We start from the raw sequence: 14,472 nt of genomic DNA, 5'->3' as shown, positions 1-14,472 counted from the left end.
TGATAGTCATAGGGTACAAAATACCCCTGATTTAACATGAGCTGTGGTGGCACAGTGGTTAGAATGCAATATTGCAGGCTGACTCTGCCCATTGTCAGGAGCTCGATCCTAACCGGCTCAAGGTTGACTCCGCCTTCCATCCTTCCGAGGTCAGGAAAATGAAGATCCAGATTATTGGGGGGTGGGCAATATGCTCACTCTGTAAACCGCTTAGAGAGGGCTGTGAAGCGATATATAAGTCTAAGTGTCTGTGGAGATTCTCAGTCATCCATCCATGTCATGATTGTCTCAAAGGTGCTTTTTCAAAAGGCAACTGGACTATGTTTTTCCTTGAGCATGAAGAAGACGTTTCGCTTCTCATCCATGAACTGATGACGCTTCTTGGACGAGAAGCGAAATGTCTTCTTCCCACTCCTCAAGAAAAAACATATTCTAGTTGCCTTTTGAAAAAGCACCTTTGAGAGAAGGCTAAGTGCTATTGCTATTTATTTATTAAATTTATATGCCGCCCATCTCACTATCGACCGATTCTGGGTAGCTTGATCTAGGAAATAGGTTTCTGCTGTCCTATTTCCTATATCAAGCTACCCAGAATCACTCCTATTAAGCCTATTAATATAATTAATAGCATCTATAATATATATTATGGGATATATATATATATATATATATATATATATATATATATATATATATATATATATATATATATATATATATATGTATGTATGTATGTATGTATGTATGTATGTATGTATGTATGTATGTATGTATGTATGTATATATATATTAGGGAGATCCCTGTGTTTATGTTTGAGGGATCAGATGGAATTCTTTTAGCCTTCCAATTTCAGACCCACTCTGCCTTTGGGCTGCTGATTTTGTGTGTATTTTAAAAACTCTGCCTCCTGAAAGAGGTTTAAGTAGCCATTGGTGCCAATTAGCACATGTTTGCAACCTGATGTAATGCACTCAGGCATAATTTCAGCTGAAAAGTGTTAGCACCAATTAAGAGAGGGAGGAGAGAGAGCACAGTCTCTGAAGACAGAGTTATTTTGCAAGTGTGCATAATTTTGACACTTACGGCTGCACAGAGGGTTGGGCCGATGCTCAAATTAAGAATAAGCATCTGGTACAACGCTGAGCTGTGGGATGGCAGCTGCCAGAACTGGCAGGGGAAGGGAGGGAGAAAAGGACCAGAAATCAGAGTAGAAAAAACTGAATTCTGGAAAGTTAACCTGCTTTGATATACATGTAGTCCTCTCCTTAGGATCAGTCACTTAGCAATAATTCAAAATTACGACCTACCTTAGAAAGGGAACTTATGACCTGGAGCCAAAGTACCGATGGCCTTCCCGCAGTCATGTGGCCGCACTATGGCCCTCAGATGCATTTCCGTCCATTTGCAGCATCCTGTTGGTAAAATGTAAAATTTGTTACTACCAATTCTGTGGGCGTGGCTTGGTGGGGGGTGGTAATGTGACTGGGTGGGCATAGCTAACTATTTTTTAAAAAAACTTTTAAAAGCATTTTTTCTACAACCTCTTCGGCTGAATGCTTTTAAAAGCCTCCTCTGATGATCCCAGCTGAGCCACACGATCATCAGAGGCTTTTTAAAAAAAACTTTTAAAAGCATTTTTTCTACAACCTCTTCGGCTGAATGCTTTTAAAAGCCTCCTCTGATGTTCCCAGCTGAGCCACACGATCATCAGAGGCTTTTTTTAAAAAAACTTTTAAAAGCCTCCTCTGATGATCCCAGCTGAGCCACGATCATCAGAGGCTTTTTAAAAAACTTTTAAAAGCATTTTTCTACAACCTCTTCGGCTGAATGCTTTTAAAAGCCTCCTCTGATGATCCCAGCTGAGCCACGATCATCAGAGGCTTTTTAAAAACTTTTAAAAGCCTCCTCTGATGATCCCAGCTGAGCCACGATCATCAGAGGCTTTTTAAAAACTTTTAAAAGCCTCCTCTGATGATCCCAGCTGAGCCACGATCATCAGAGGCTTTTTAAAAACTTTTAAAAGCCTCCTCTGATGATCCCAGCTGAGCCACGATCATCAGAGGCTTTTTAAAAACTTTTAAAAGCATTTTTCTACAACCTCTTCGGCTGAATGCTTTTAAAAGTATTTTTGGCGAAGAAAAAATGCTTTTAAAAGTATTTTTGGCGAAGAAAAAATGCTTTTAAAAGCATTTTTTCTACAACCTCTTCGGCTGAATGCTTTTAAAAGCCTCCTCTGATGATCCCAGCTGAGCCACACGATCATCAGAGGCTTTTTTTAAAAAAACTTTTAAAAGTATTTTTTTGGCCGAAGAAAAAAATGCTTTTAAAAGTAAAAAAAAAAAAAACCTCTGATGATCACACGTCTCAGCTGGGCATGGGGAGGGGCAGGGATTTTTGCTGCCGGTTCTCTGAACCACCCGCCGCCATCGCTACCGGATCAGATGTTCCGGTCAGAACCGGGAGCATTTCACCCCTGATCCTGTGGTCACATGACCATAATTTACGATGTTTTTGCTGAAAAATCTACATTTGCTTTGCATTTTCAACAAATCCCTGCCATAGCAAACCGTGGCATTCGCTTAATGACCACTGCAAAACAGATAAAATAGAGCTGGTTACATGACTGATCTGTTTTACGACCTTTATGACTTATAACTGTAATGGGCAGGCTCCATTAAGATTGTAAGTTGAGAACTACTTGTACTTCTCTTCAGCTTTCTTTCTTTTAATTCTCTTCCATCAAAACCTGGAGCTGATATCTTGATAATACCAATAAGAATATTAGGTTTATCACACGCATGTCAAGATGGATGGCTTTAAGTTGGATCCTTGGAAAAGGGTCCAAGGAGCCTTCCATTCAGTCAAACTTCTCCTCTACATGGAGTCCTTGACTTACGACCACAATTGAGCCCAAAAATTTCTGTTGCCAAGTGAGACAGTGGTTGTGAGTTTTGCTCCATTTTACGACGTTTCCTGCCACAGTTGTTAAGTGAACCACTGCAATTGTTAAATTAATAATACAGTTAAGTGAACCTGCCTGTCGTGTCCCACTCCTCCGCTGACGGCCAGGTCAGGGAAATCCGAATCAGGCGTGCCTCTGCAGCTCTGCCAAAGTCCTAGCAAAGTCCTCAGGGCAGGCAGGAGATCAGAAAGTGACTTCAGCAAGATATGTTTAGACTTTGCCTGACTCAGAGAATGCCAGAAAGCAGATCCTTTATATAGGCCATGGGGTGTGGCTCCATGACTCAGCACTTATCCAGGCCTGCCCCTCCCTTCCTTCTGTTGCCTCCGCCTATCAAGTCTTCTGACGCGAGGGTCACTCCAGTCGGCAGCTGTTGGTAATTGACCTCCCTCAGGCTCACATGCTGTGGAGGAGGGGGAGGGGTCTAGTTGCTCCGTTTGCCTGGGCATGGAGCCAGAGCTGGGGGCTGGAGATACTTCCTCCTCTTCAGCCTGTCTGGGCATGGAGCCAGGGCTGGGGCCGGGAGGTATTTCTTCTTCCGTGTTCGGAAGCAGATAAGAAGACCCCGGCTGAGGTGAGATTGGACGAGACACAACACTGCCTTCCCCATGGACTTCGTTTGTCAGGTGGTTTCAAAAGATAACCACACGACCCCAGGAACAAACAGCCGTCACAAATATCAGTCAGTTGCCAAGCATCTGAATTTTGATCATGTGACCACAGAGATGCTGTAACAGTCGTAAGTGTGGGGAAACGGTCATGTCACTTTTTTCTTTTCTTTTTTTTTTCATTCTTTTTTTCCCCTTTTTTTCCTTTCTTTTTTTTTTTATAAAAAAATTTTTTATTTCCATTTTCAACAAATCCTGCCATAGCAAACCGTGGCATTCAAAACAGATAAAATAGAGCTGGTTACATGACTGATCTGTTTTCGACCTTTATGACTTATAACTGTAATGGGCAGGCTCCATTAAGGTTGTAAGTTGAGAACTACTTGTACTTCTCTTCAGCTTTCTTTCTTTTAATTCCCTTCCATCAAAACCTGGAGCTGATATCTTGATAACACCAAAAAGAATATTAGGCTTATCACACGCATGTCAAGATGGACGGCTTTAAGTTCGATCCTTGGAAAAGGGTCCAAGAAGCCTTCCATTCAGTCAAACTTCTCTACATGGAGTCCTTGACTTACGACCACAATTGAGCCCAAAAATTTCTGTTGCCAAGTGAGACAGTGGTTGTGAGTTTTGCTCCATTTTAGGACGTTTCCTGCCACAGTTGTTAAGTGAACCACTGCAATTGTTAAATTAGTAATACAGTTAAGTGAACCTGCCTGTCGTGTCCCACTCCTCCGCTGACGGCGAGGTCAGGGAAATCCGAATCAGGCGTGCCTCTGCAGCTCTGCCAAAGTCCTAGCAAAGTCCTCAGGGCAGGCAGGAGATCAGAAAGTGACTTCAGCAAGATATGTTTAGACTTTGCCTGACTCAGAGAACGCCAGAAAGCAGATCCTTTACATAGGCCATGGGGTGTGGCTCCATGACTCAGCACTTATCCAGGCCTGCCCTCCTTCCTTCTGTTGCCTCCGCCTATCAAGTCTTCTGGCGCGAGGGTCACTCCAGTCGGCAGCTGTTGGTCTGGGCATGGAGCCAGGGCTGGGGCCGGGAGGTATTTCTTCTTCCGTGTTCGGAAGCAGATAAGAAGACCCCGGCTGAGGTGAGATTGGACGAGACACAACACTGCCTTCCCCATGGACTTCGTTTGTCAGGTGGTTTCAAAAGATAACCACACGACCCCAGGAACAAACAGCCGTCATAAATATCAGTCAGTTGCCAAGCATCCGAATTTTGATCATGTGACCACAGAGATGCTGTAACGGTCGTAAGTGTGGGGAAACGGTCATGTCACTTTTTTCTTTTCTTTTTTTTTCATTCTTTTTTTCCCCTTTTTTTCCTTTCTTTTTTTTTTTTATAAAAAAAAATTTTATTTCCATTTTCCAACATCATATTTATGTACAAACTATTATCCATCATTAATCATTAATTTTTATTTATTGCTGATTCGGGCCTCCCAACTGCCACTTCCTTTCTTCACAACCTCCCTCTACCCTCTACTACTTTCCCCTTCCTTCATCTCCTTCACTTTACTACTTCCTCTCCTCCTTCTCCATTCCTCCCTTCTTCCACCCTATCTAACCTTCTTATTCCCCTCCTCCTTCTCAACTCTTTCCTACCTACTTTCTTCCCTCCTTCTACTCCTCTCTCCCTTTCTTTCTGAAATGGCAGTCGGGCAGCCCCAATATCATTTCAAATTTTAATTTCATATCTTCAGTCATTACTGTACATTAATAACCAATCCATGTATCATTTCCCCCCCCCCTTTCCCCCCTCCCCCCCTCCCTCCCCAGACTTCCCAGAGCAAATACCGGGTATTATGACCAACAATCACAAGCTAAAGTATACAAAATATACATAAACTCCCACCTCTCAAAACTTTAAATCCCCTCACAATAAAAATAAAGAGATAAGAAAGAATAATAAAAAAGAAAAAAAGGAACAATACCAATACTATCTTCCCCTCACATATTACTTCTTCTTACAGTCCATTTTTAAAATTAATCCATCTTCTCAAATTCCAATTTTTCCACTTGTATATTCCTTCAAATTTCATTTCTTAAATTACAGTTCATCTTCTCGAGCTCAAATTTTCATCACTTATATATTTCTTCAATTGTCATAACATTTAATGTCTGTTCTTCTTACAGTCCATTTTTAAAATTAGTCCATCTTCTCAAATTCAAGTTTCCTCCACTTGTATATTCCTTCAAATTTCATAAGTCCATTTCTTAAATTACAATCCATCTTCTCAAACTCAAATTTTCATCACTTATATATTTCTTCAATTGTCATAGAATAGAATAGAATTTTTATTGGCCAAGTGTGATTGGACACATCAAAAATCAAAAAGTCATGTCACTTTTTTCAATGCCGTTGTAACTTTGAATGGTCACTGAACAAATGGTTTTAAGTCGAGGTTTTATCTGTAGAAACCTAAAGGCAGTTTAAGAAGATACTGGATAACTATTTGTCTGGTGTAAGGTTTCCTGCCTAAGCAGGGGGTTGGACTAGAAGACCTCCGAGGTCCCTTCCAACTCTGTTATTCTGTCCCTCCTGACCAGCCTAAGATATTTATCTCTCCGCAAATCTTCAAGTTCTCTTGATCCTCTTAATAGTGTCCCTGGAGAGATTTCTTTGTTATTTTTTTTTAAATAAACACTGAGTTTTTATGAATGTCCAAATATTTTGAGTCATCCCATTCAGGAAATTGGACAGACAACCATGCCCTGTTGTGGGCATTTTGGAAAAAGAACCAGATGGAATCATTATTGGGTTTTTTTTATTAATCTGGCTATTTTTTTTATTTTTATTTTTTTTGCATTCTTATGGCCCCTGAAAAAAATTAATGTATTTATGGTTGTTAATGCTTCATCCCTCATTCCAGTGAGTGCTCAAAATAGTGTGCAGGGATCAGGTGCTGCGAACGGTATGAAATAATAAAGTATAAATCCCTAAATGAAAAGGATAAAGACAATTTTTTGCTTGCTGGAACAGAGGAAAAGCCAGTGATAACCCGCACAGATGCTTTTCATGTTGGTGTATAAAAAGACACAACTTTGATATCTGGCACATTCGGAAGGCATTTCAGAGTCACGATCCTTCTGTAGAAAAAGCCCTCCTCCCTGTGCTCTGACAGGGGCTTCTCTGAACAAAAGACCCACCCAGTAATCCTGCCAAAAAAACCTCAGGCTGTTTTGTCTTGTAGAGAGACAAGAGTCTTGACCAGAACTTTCTGAATTTTAAACAAAAAGCATGTGCTGAAACTGACTTAAGTATTCTGGAGTGAGGGGGATACATTGTTCATCGGGGTGAGAGAAAGGGAGGAAAAGGGAGAGGAAAGGGAGAAGGAAGGAAGGAAGGAAGGAAGGAAGGAAGGAAGGAAGGAAGGAAGGAAGGAAGGAAGGAAGGAAGGAAGGAAGGAAAAAAGAAAAGGAAAAAGGAAAAAGGAAGGAAGGAAGGAAGGAAGGAAGGAAGGAAAAAGAGAAAAAGGAAAAGAAAGGAAAAGAAAAAGAAAGGAAGGAAGGAAGGAAGGAAGGAAGGAAAAAGAGAGAAAAATGAAAGGAAAGAGGGAAAGGAAAGCAAAGGAAAGGAAAAGAAAAAAGAGAGGGAAAAAAGGAAAGGAAAGGAAAGGAGCATGAGAGGTTGACAACCTCAGAGAAGTAAATTGTTAGGCAAACCTATCATAGACATAAACACAGACAGGTACAGAGAAGCAATTAGAGAGCAATTAATAGGTAGATATATAGAATAGAACAGAATTCTTTATTGGACAAGTGTGATTGGATACCCAAGGAATTTGTCTTTGGTGCATATGCTCTCAGTGTACATAAAGAAAAAATATAAGACATTCATCAAGAATAGAAAGATACAACACTTAGTGATAGTCAAGGTTACTAATAAGCTATCAAATCGTACTAGGAAACCAATAAAACAATATAGATTGAAAGGTACATAAATATATAATGAATACTGAAAGCCAATTCTTTGATCCCTATAGAATCTGTCTCCCCTTTCTGCTGTACATTCTCTCTCTCTCTCTCTCTCTCTCTCTCCCTCCCTCCGTCCCTCTTTCCACAACATTCAAGGGTGTTCCTACAGACTCTTCATCTTGCTCTGCTTAGCCTAGCCCTCCTCCTCTCCCCCAAACTCTCAACCCCAAGGCCTAACCCTCCCAGGGAGATTAAGAACCTTAGAAATTTAGGAACCCCCCTGCTGAACCCCATTAGCTCAAAGGACCATAGCTGCAAGGCGATGCAGCTCCTAAGAAGGCAGTTGCCACAGAAACCATTCCCACACGCTCCTTGGCATTGTAACCATTGCCAAATGCCTATGATATGCAGCCCTTCCATGCAGGCACTTTCGGAGGCCCAGATGGAAAGGTGCCAATTTCCTGTACTTATTAACACCCAGACAGATGGGCCGGCCATGGGAGAGTGAGCAAGAGGGGAAGGGAAGAAACTGTAATAGAAGGTGGCAGAGAGTCTGAAATCTGGATTCAACAGACTTTTAAGAAGTTCATCAAAATCATAGTGGCAAATTTATGACTTGTGGACTTCAGCTCCCGGAATTCCTGAGCCAGCAATGAATTTTGCATGCCATGGAGTAAATTTCTCCATGGTATATTTTATTTGCATGATGACAGCACCCGTTAGAATAGAATAGAATAGAATAGAATAGAATAGAATAGAATAGAATAGAATAGAATAGAATAGAATAGAATAGAATTTTTTATTGGCCAAGTATGATTGGACACACAAGGAATTTGTCTTGGTGCATATGCTCTCAGTGTACATAAAAGAAAAGATACCTTCATCAAGGTACAACATTTACAACACAAATGATGGTCAATATATCAATATAAATCATAAGGATTACCAGCAACAAAGTTACAGTCATACAGTCATAAGTAGAAAGAGATTGGTGATGGGAACGATGAGAAGATTAATAGTAGTGCAGATTTAGTAACTAGTTTGACAGTGTTGAGAGAATTATTTGTTTAGCAGAGTGATGGCATTCGGGAAAAAACTGTTCTTATGTCTAGTTGTTCTGGTATGCAGTGTGTCGTTTGGAAGGTAGGAATTCAAACAGTTTATGTCCAGGATGTGAGAGATCTGTAAATATTTTCACGGCCCTCTTCTTGATTCTTGAAGTATACAGGTCCTCAATGGAAGGCAGGTTGGTAGCAATTATTTTTTCTGCAGTTCTAATTATCCTCTGAAGTCTGTGTCTTTCTTGTTGGGTTGCAGAACCGAACCAGACAGTTATAGAGGTGCAAATGACATACTCAATAATTCCTCTGTAGAACTGAATCAGCAGCTCCTTGGGCAGTTTGAGCTTACTGAGTTGGCGCAGAAAGAACATTCTTTGTTGTCCTTTTTTGATGATGTTTTTGATGTTAGCTGTCCATTTTAGATCTTGTGATATGACAGAACCTAGAAATTTAAAGGTTTCTACTGTTGATACTGTGTTGTCTAGTATTGTGAGAGGTCGAAGTATGGAAGGGTTTCTCCTAAAGTCTACCACCATTTGGGGGTACCACGCCTTGGGGGGCCCCTGTGCTAATTGTACAGGTATTTGATGTGATCTTGCTTAGCTTCACCTGCTGCTTCCTGTTTGTTAGGAAGCTTGTGATCCACTTACAAGTCTGTTCTGGTACCTGTAGCTGGTTTAGCTTAGTTAGAAAAGTGTCTGGAATGATGATATTGAATGCTAAACTAAAGTCTACAAAGAGGACCCTTGCATAGGTCTTTGGAGACTCAAGATGTTGTAGGATGTAGTGCAGAGCCATATTAACAGCATCATCTGTTGATCTATTTGCTCAGTATGCAAATTGCAAGGGGTCTAACTGCGGATCCATGATGGTTTTCAAATAGGAAAGCACTAGCCTTTCAAAGGTTTTCATGACTACAGATGTTAAAGCAACTGGTCTGTAGTAATTCAGTTCCTTGATGGTGGGCTTCTTTGGCACTGGGATGATGGTAGAGCATTTGAAGCAAGAAGGAACATAGCACATCTCTAGTGATTTATTGAAAATATGGGTGAAGATGGGGGCCAATTGGTCAGCACAGACTTTTACGTCCAGGATGCGAGGGGTCTATAAATGGGGATATGAACCCAACATCTGTCTGCAACTCTTTAAAGCAGCTGCATCTTCTCCTAAGATTTGAAGCTGTCCTGGGTGTGTGATCCCAGGAAAAGACAGGGCTTACAATAAGAAGTTAGTGACAGATGCTGTACTCACACCCCTGCATGTTCTGAAACATTTTTGAGCATTAAATTGGAAGCACTGTACACTCCTAATATATGCATATGTTTTAATCTTGTGCATATTTCTCCAGGGTTACCGTTACTTGAGAATCGAGGCGCCAAGGAAACCACCTTTTCTCCTGCATCAACACCTCATTCTTTGGAAAACACAAGTGCTGAAAGAACCAACCAAGGATATTGGACCATTTCTGGGCCAAGCAACCAGGAGAAGGGCGTATACACTGAGCACGTTCCCATATCATTGCCGGTCTCGGCTAATGTTCTACTTGATCTGCAGAAAATGGCTGTGACTACAGGATATGATCCTGAAGTTGCTTCCATGGGGACCAGCATGCGAAGCAACTATCTTCAAGGGATGAGCCAAGGTGGAGACCATGATGATGACTTTTCTGGCCATGGACAGGTGGTTACCCCAGCAGAATCCCTTCTGTCCTCTGACTACCAGAAGAACAAGCCACACCCTGATGAGTCAAGTGGAGAATATGATTACAGCTCCCGAGAAAGCCACGTCAAAACCGTGAGCTTTGGCGAAGAGCTTCCAGGACCTGTTTTTGAGGGCCACCAAAACTTCCCAGAAGATGCTGAAAGAGAAATGGAGCCAGAAACTCTGCATTTTGTTAACCAAGAGGAGACAATGAGCCTCCTCAATATCGCAGGAAAAGACGCCACCTTGAAACAGGGCCCCCAACCTTCAGAAGAAGCATCTGAATTGAGGGGACAAGAAGCTGTGACACTCTCCCCAAAAGACATCATCACCCCAACACCAGGAAATGTGTATTTGCAGGAAGCTCAGTTCTTCCCTGAGAAAGGGAATCAAGATAGTATGGAGACCGCCAGAACAAACAAAGCAATCCTGGGGCCTCCAGATGGTTCCACTTTCACTGAAGTCCTAGATCTTTCTGAGGCACAAAGTAGCTGGGAACAGGCTACTCAAAGCACGGAGAGCCACCTTGAATCCAGCACGGTCGAGCAAAGTCATCACGAAAGCTCGGAGGAAGACAATGGTGACTACCATTGGCCAGATGGTGCCACTGCAGGACCTCCTGCTCACAATCACACCGTCTTCTTTTCTTCTGCTCAATCCCTTCCAGATGAGGCCAAGGATGGAGAGGAGACCACCGCCGTAAGTTTGCCTGAGGTGAGGACTCCATTCATACTCCACGGCACCTCGGAATTTATACACATACCGCAGCCAGCTGTCTTTGAGAACTCACTTGTGGTTCCAAGCTCACAACTTTCCATCTATCCCACCGAGAGAGAAGTGGAAGCCAAGATGGACCAGGAAGGGTACATCCCTTCTGTCCCTGGAGACTTTCTCCCAATGGAGACTGACAGTGGGAGCGGAGAAGAGAAAGAAGATGCATCAGCGCTCAAAGGAATCCCCCGTCTGGTGTGGGCCCAGGAAATGAATGACAGCTTGCTTGGTAAGAATCCCACCCCCTTTGTAAGTGTGTCTTTGTGGGGAGGGAAGAAGATGTGATGTGAAGACAGATAGCCCACCAGACATACATCAGCTCTGGTATTTCTGGTGTAGAAGTTCTTAGGAGGTCCCATCCTTTACGTAGCCACAGGAAGGGTTTCATTCAAAGTCAGAGTTTCATTTTTGGAATTAGCAGAGATGACTAAATTGACTGCCCTAATCAAAGAAAATAATATAGTTACTGTATTTTTCAGATAGTCTAAAAAATACAGTAACTATATTATTTTCTTTGATTAGGGCAGTCAATTTAGTCCTTTTGGGAGACTTTTTTGTCTCCCAAAAGGGGGTGAAAATGTCTGTGCAGCTTATAGATTGAATATTGCCGAAGCCCCGGCCACCTGCTGGTCACTTTTTGTCCTCTGCATGCTCTGTTTTTTATGCCTTTTTCAGGCCTTTTTTTTTTTGGTCCATTTTCAAGACTTTTTTTGGCCCATTTTCTAGGCTTTTTTCAACCTGTTTTTAGGCTTTTTTTAGCCCGTTTTCTAGGCTGTTTTTGGCCCGTTTTCAAGGCTTTTTTCGGCTCGTTTTTGAGGCTTTTTGCGCCTGTTTTTGAGGCTTTTTTCAGCCCATTTTTTGGAAAAAAACAGCTGAAAAAAGCCCAAAAACAGGTCAAACAAAGCCTCAAAAACAGGCCGAAAAAAGCCTCAAAAATAAACCGAAAAAAGCCTAGAAAAATGGACTGAAAAAAGCCTCAAAAACAGGCCAAAAAAAGGTTGGAAAAGGGCCGAAAAAAGGCCTGAAAAAAAGGGAGGCCAAAAACTTTTTTGTTGTTGTTTTCCTCTTCTAAATTTAGGTGCGTCTTATAGTCTGAAAAGTACAGTAACTTTGTTTTCACTTCACTTGGAAACCACTTCTGGACTTTGTGCTTGAGGTGGGGAAAAAATGAATAGAGTTCCAACTCACAAAAATCCCAGGCACAGCCATGCTAGCTAGTGAGATTCTGGAAGTTGAAGGCCCACCCAAGATCAGGAGAATGCCTGAATTCAGGAATGGAGGCCCTTTTACGACAATGGTCCTGGATTGTTTCTGTTATTTTAAATTGGTGAGTTTCAGGATGGAACTGATTAGCATGCAAAGCTAAGGTCCTGCCACTAAGCCCTTGAGATACCTGGTGATCCTAGTAGATAGATCAAAAATACAACTTACCATGCTCTGATCTTAGGCAAGCAGGAGTCTTTTCTGATCCCTGTTATGTGATCCTTTTGAATAAGAATACCAAAGACTAAATTCCCCAACAGTCGACTATAACGGAGCCTGTCCATCACAACCGTAAGTCCTGATGGTTGTAAAATATACAACCGTTTTCACAGCAGTTATTAAGCAGACACTACGATAGCAAAGCAGCTGTCATTGTTAAGTGAACACTGCGATTCTTAAGGGAACCAATGATTCGCTCTGAGTACATTCTGCCAAAAAAATGGAAGTAAATGGCAATTTTTTGTAAAACTGTTGTAAAATGTGATCATGTGACCCCAGGATACTGCAACTATTGAAAATATATGGTTGTTAAGAGTCCCCATGCAGGAACGCGGTAGCTTAGTGGCTAGGACACTGAGCTTGTTGATCAAAAGGTTGGCAGTTCAGCGGTTCAAATCCCTAGTGCTGCGTAACAGGGTGAGCGCCCGTTACTTATCCCAGCTTCTGCCAACCTAGCAGTTCGAAAGCAGGTAAAAAATGCAAGTAAAAAAATAGGGACCACCTTTAGCGGGAAAGTAACAGCATTCCGTGCACTTTTGGCGTTTAGTCATGCCGGCCACATGACCACGGAGACGTCTTCGGACAGTGCTGGCTCTTCGGCTTTGAAACTGAGATGAGCACTGCTCCCTAGAGTCGGGAGCAACTAGCACATATGTGCGAGGGGATCCTTTACTTTTACCTAAGAGTCCTCAATTTTGATCATGTGACCATGGAGTTGCTGCAATGGGTATAACTGTGAATAGGGGTCATAAGTCACTTTTTTCTGTGCCGTTGTAACCCTGAACAGTGACCATATAAATGGTTGCAACAAGTTGAGTTGCAACGTCTCCCCCAGGTGCAGGAAGGAACAGAGGGACCACCCTTCCTTTCCAGAGCTGGAGAGGAGAGGAGAGAAAAAAATTGGCAGTTGGCATAATGTGTGCTATGCTGGAAGGGCTGCGCTATTCAAGGCTCCCCACTGTGTCAAACGACACTTGCAGCTAACTGAATCCTGTTCCCCCAAAAGCATTTTGTGGATGTCACAATTTCCCCCCCCACTAACTACAAAGGCTTTGAACAGCTAAACCCTTGGGACTGTCACTCGTTACGATTCGAAACGGGGCTTTTGACACAGCCGTCCTAAAGGGTCTAACTTGTACTTTGCAAAGCTCGTTGTAATGCACTTTTGCGGAAAATACATTCCGGGTATTGATTAGCTGGATTTGTTCTCTTGTTCTTAATGTGGTTACAGAGCAGAGCATGTCCTCTTTCACGCAGCCCAGACGACCTAACACGGCTCCATAGATTCCCCCTCCTCTGCTAAATATACAAAAGGCTTCCCCACAGTTTCCTTACCCGCCAGAGACCCCAAAAATCCCCTGTATTTCTTCCTTTGGACCACAGAGCTGTGAGTATCGGTAGTCCTTGACTTACGACCACGATGGAGCCCAAGATTTCTATCGCTATAATGAGGCATTTGTTAAGTGACTTTTGCCCCATTTTACGATCTTTCTTGCCACGGATGTTAAGTGAATCACAAGTTGTAAAGCGAACCTGGCTTCCCCGTTGACTTGGCTTGTAGGAAGGTCACAAAAGGGGATCCCCTCCAGTCGTTATAAATACGAGTCAATTGCCGAGCATCTGAATTTTGATCACGTAACTATGGGGCCGCTGCAGTGGTCGTAAGTGTGGAAAACGGTCGTAAGTCATAATGGTCATCAGTCCATTTTTTTCAGGGCTGTCAAACGGTCACTAAAAGAACTGTTGTAAGTCGAGGACTACCTGTATTGCAAAATGCATGTGTGTGTCATGAGAGCAATGATTACATACTTAACTCCGATAGGAACGTTAAGACTACATTGCAAAAGTCAGGATTTATGCTTTACTCCCTAGATCAGGGGTGAGCAATTAGTACCCTGAGTGGGCCACATGAGAAACCAGGAGTGTTGTGGAGGGCTGCCCCACGTCCTTGCCGACA

The 14,472-nt window shown here is 42.3% G+C and overlaps 1 protein-coding gene across 1 annotated transcript in view; it reads left to right on the top strand.

Annotated features, from left to right (window-relative positions):
* The window catches only part of NCAN (neurocan), a 154,108-nt gene that overhangs the window by 99,866 nt on the left and 39,770 nt on the right, over positions 1-14,472 (top strand). The window contains exon 11 of the mRNA XM_058163138.1: positions 9,910-11,262. Coding sequence (XP_058019121.1) covers positions 9,910-11,262 — 1,353 coding nt within the window. The remainder of the gene's footprint in view (positions 1-9,909; positions 11,263-14,472) is intronic.

Source organism: Ahaetulla prasina, chromosome 1 (genome assembly GCF_028640845.1).
Source record: "Ahaetulla prasina isolate Xishuangbanna chromosome 1, ASM2864084v1, whole genome shotgun sequence".
Classification (NCBI taxonomy): Eukaryota; Metazoa; Chordata; class Lepidosauria; order Squamata; family Colubridae; genus Ahaetulla; species Ahaetulla prasina.
Note: the sequence above shows the minus strand (reverse complement) of the source record. Positions and strands in the feature narration are given on the sequence as shown.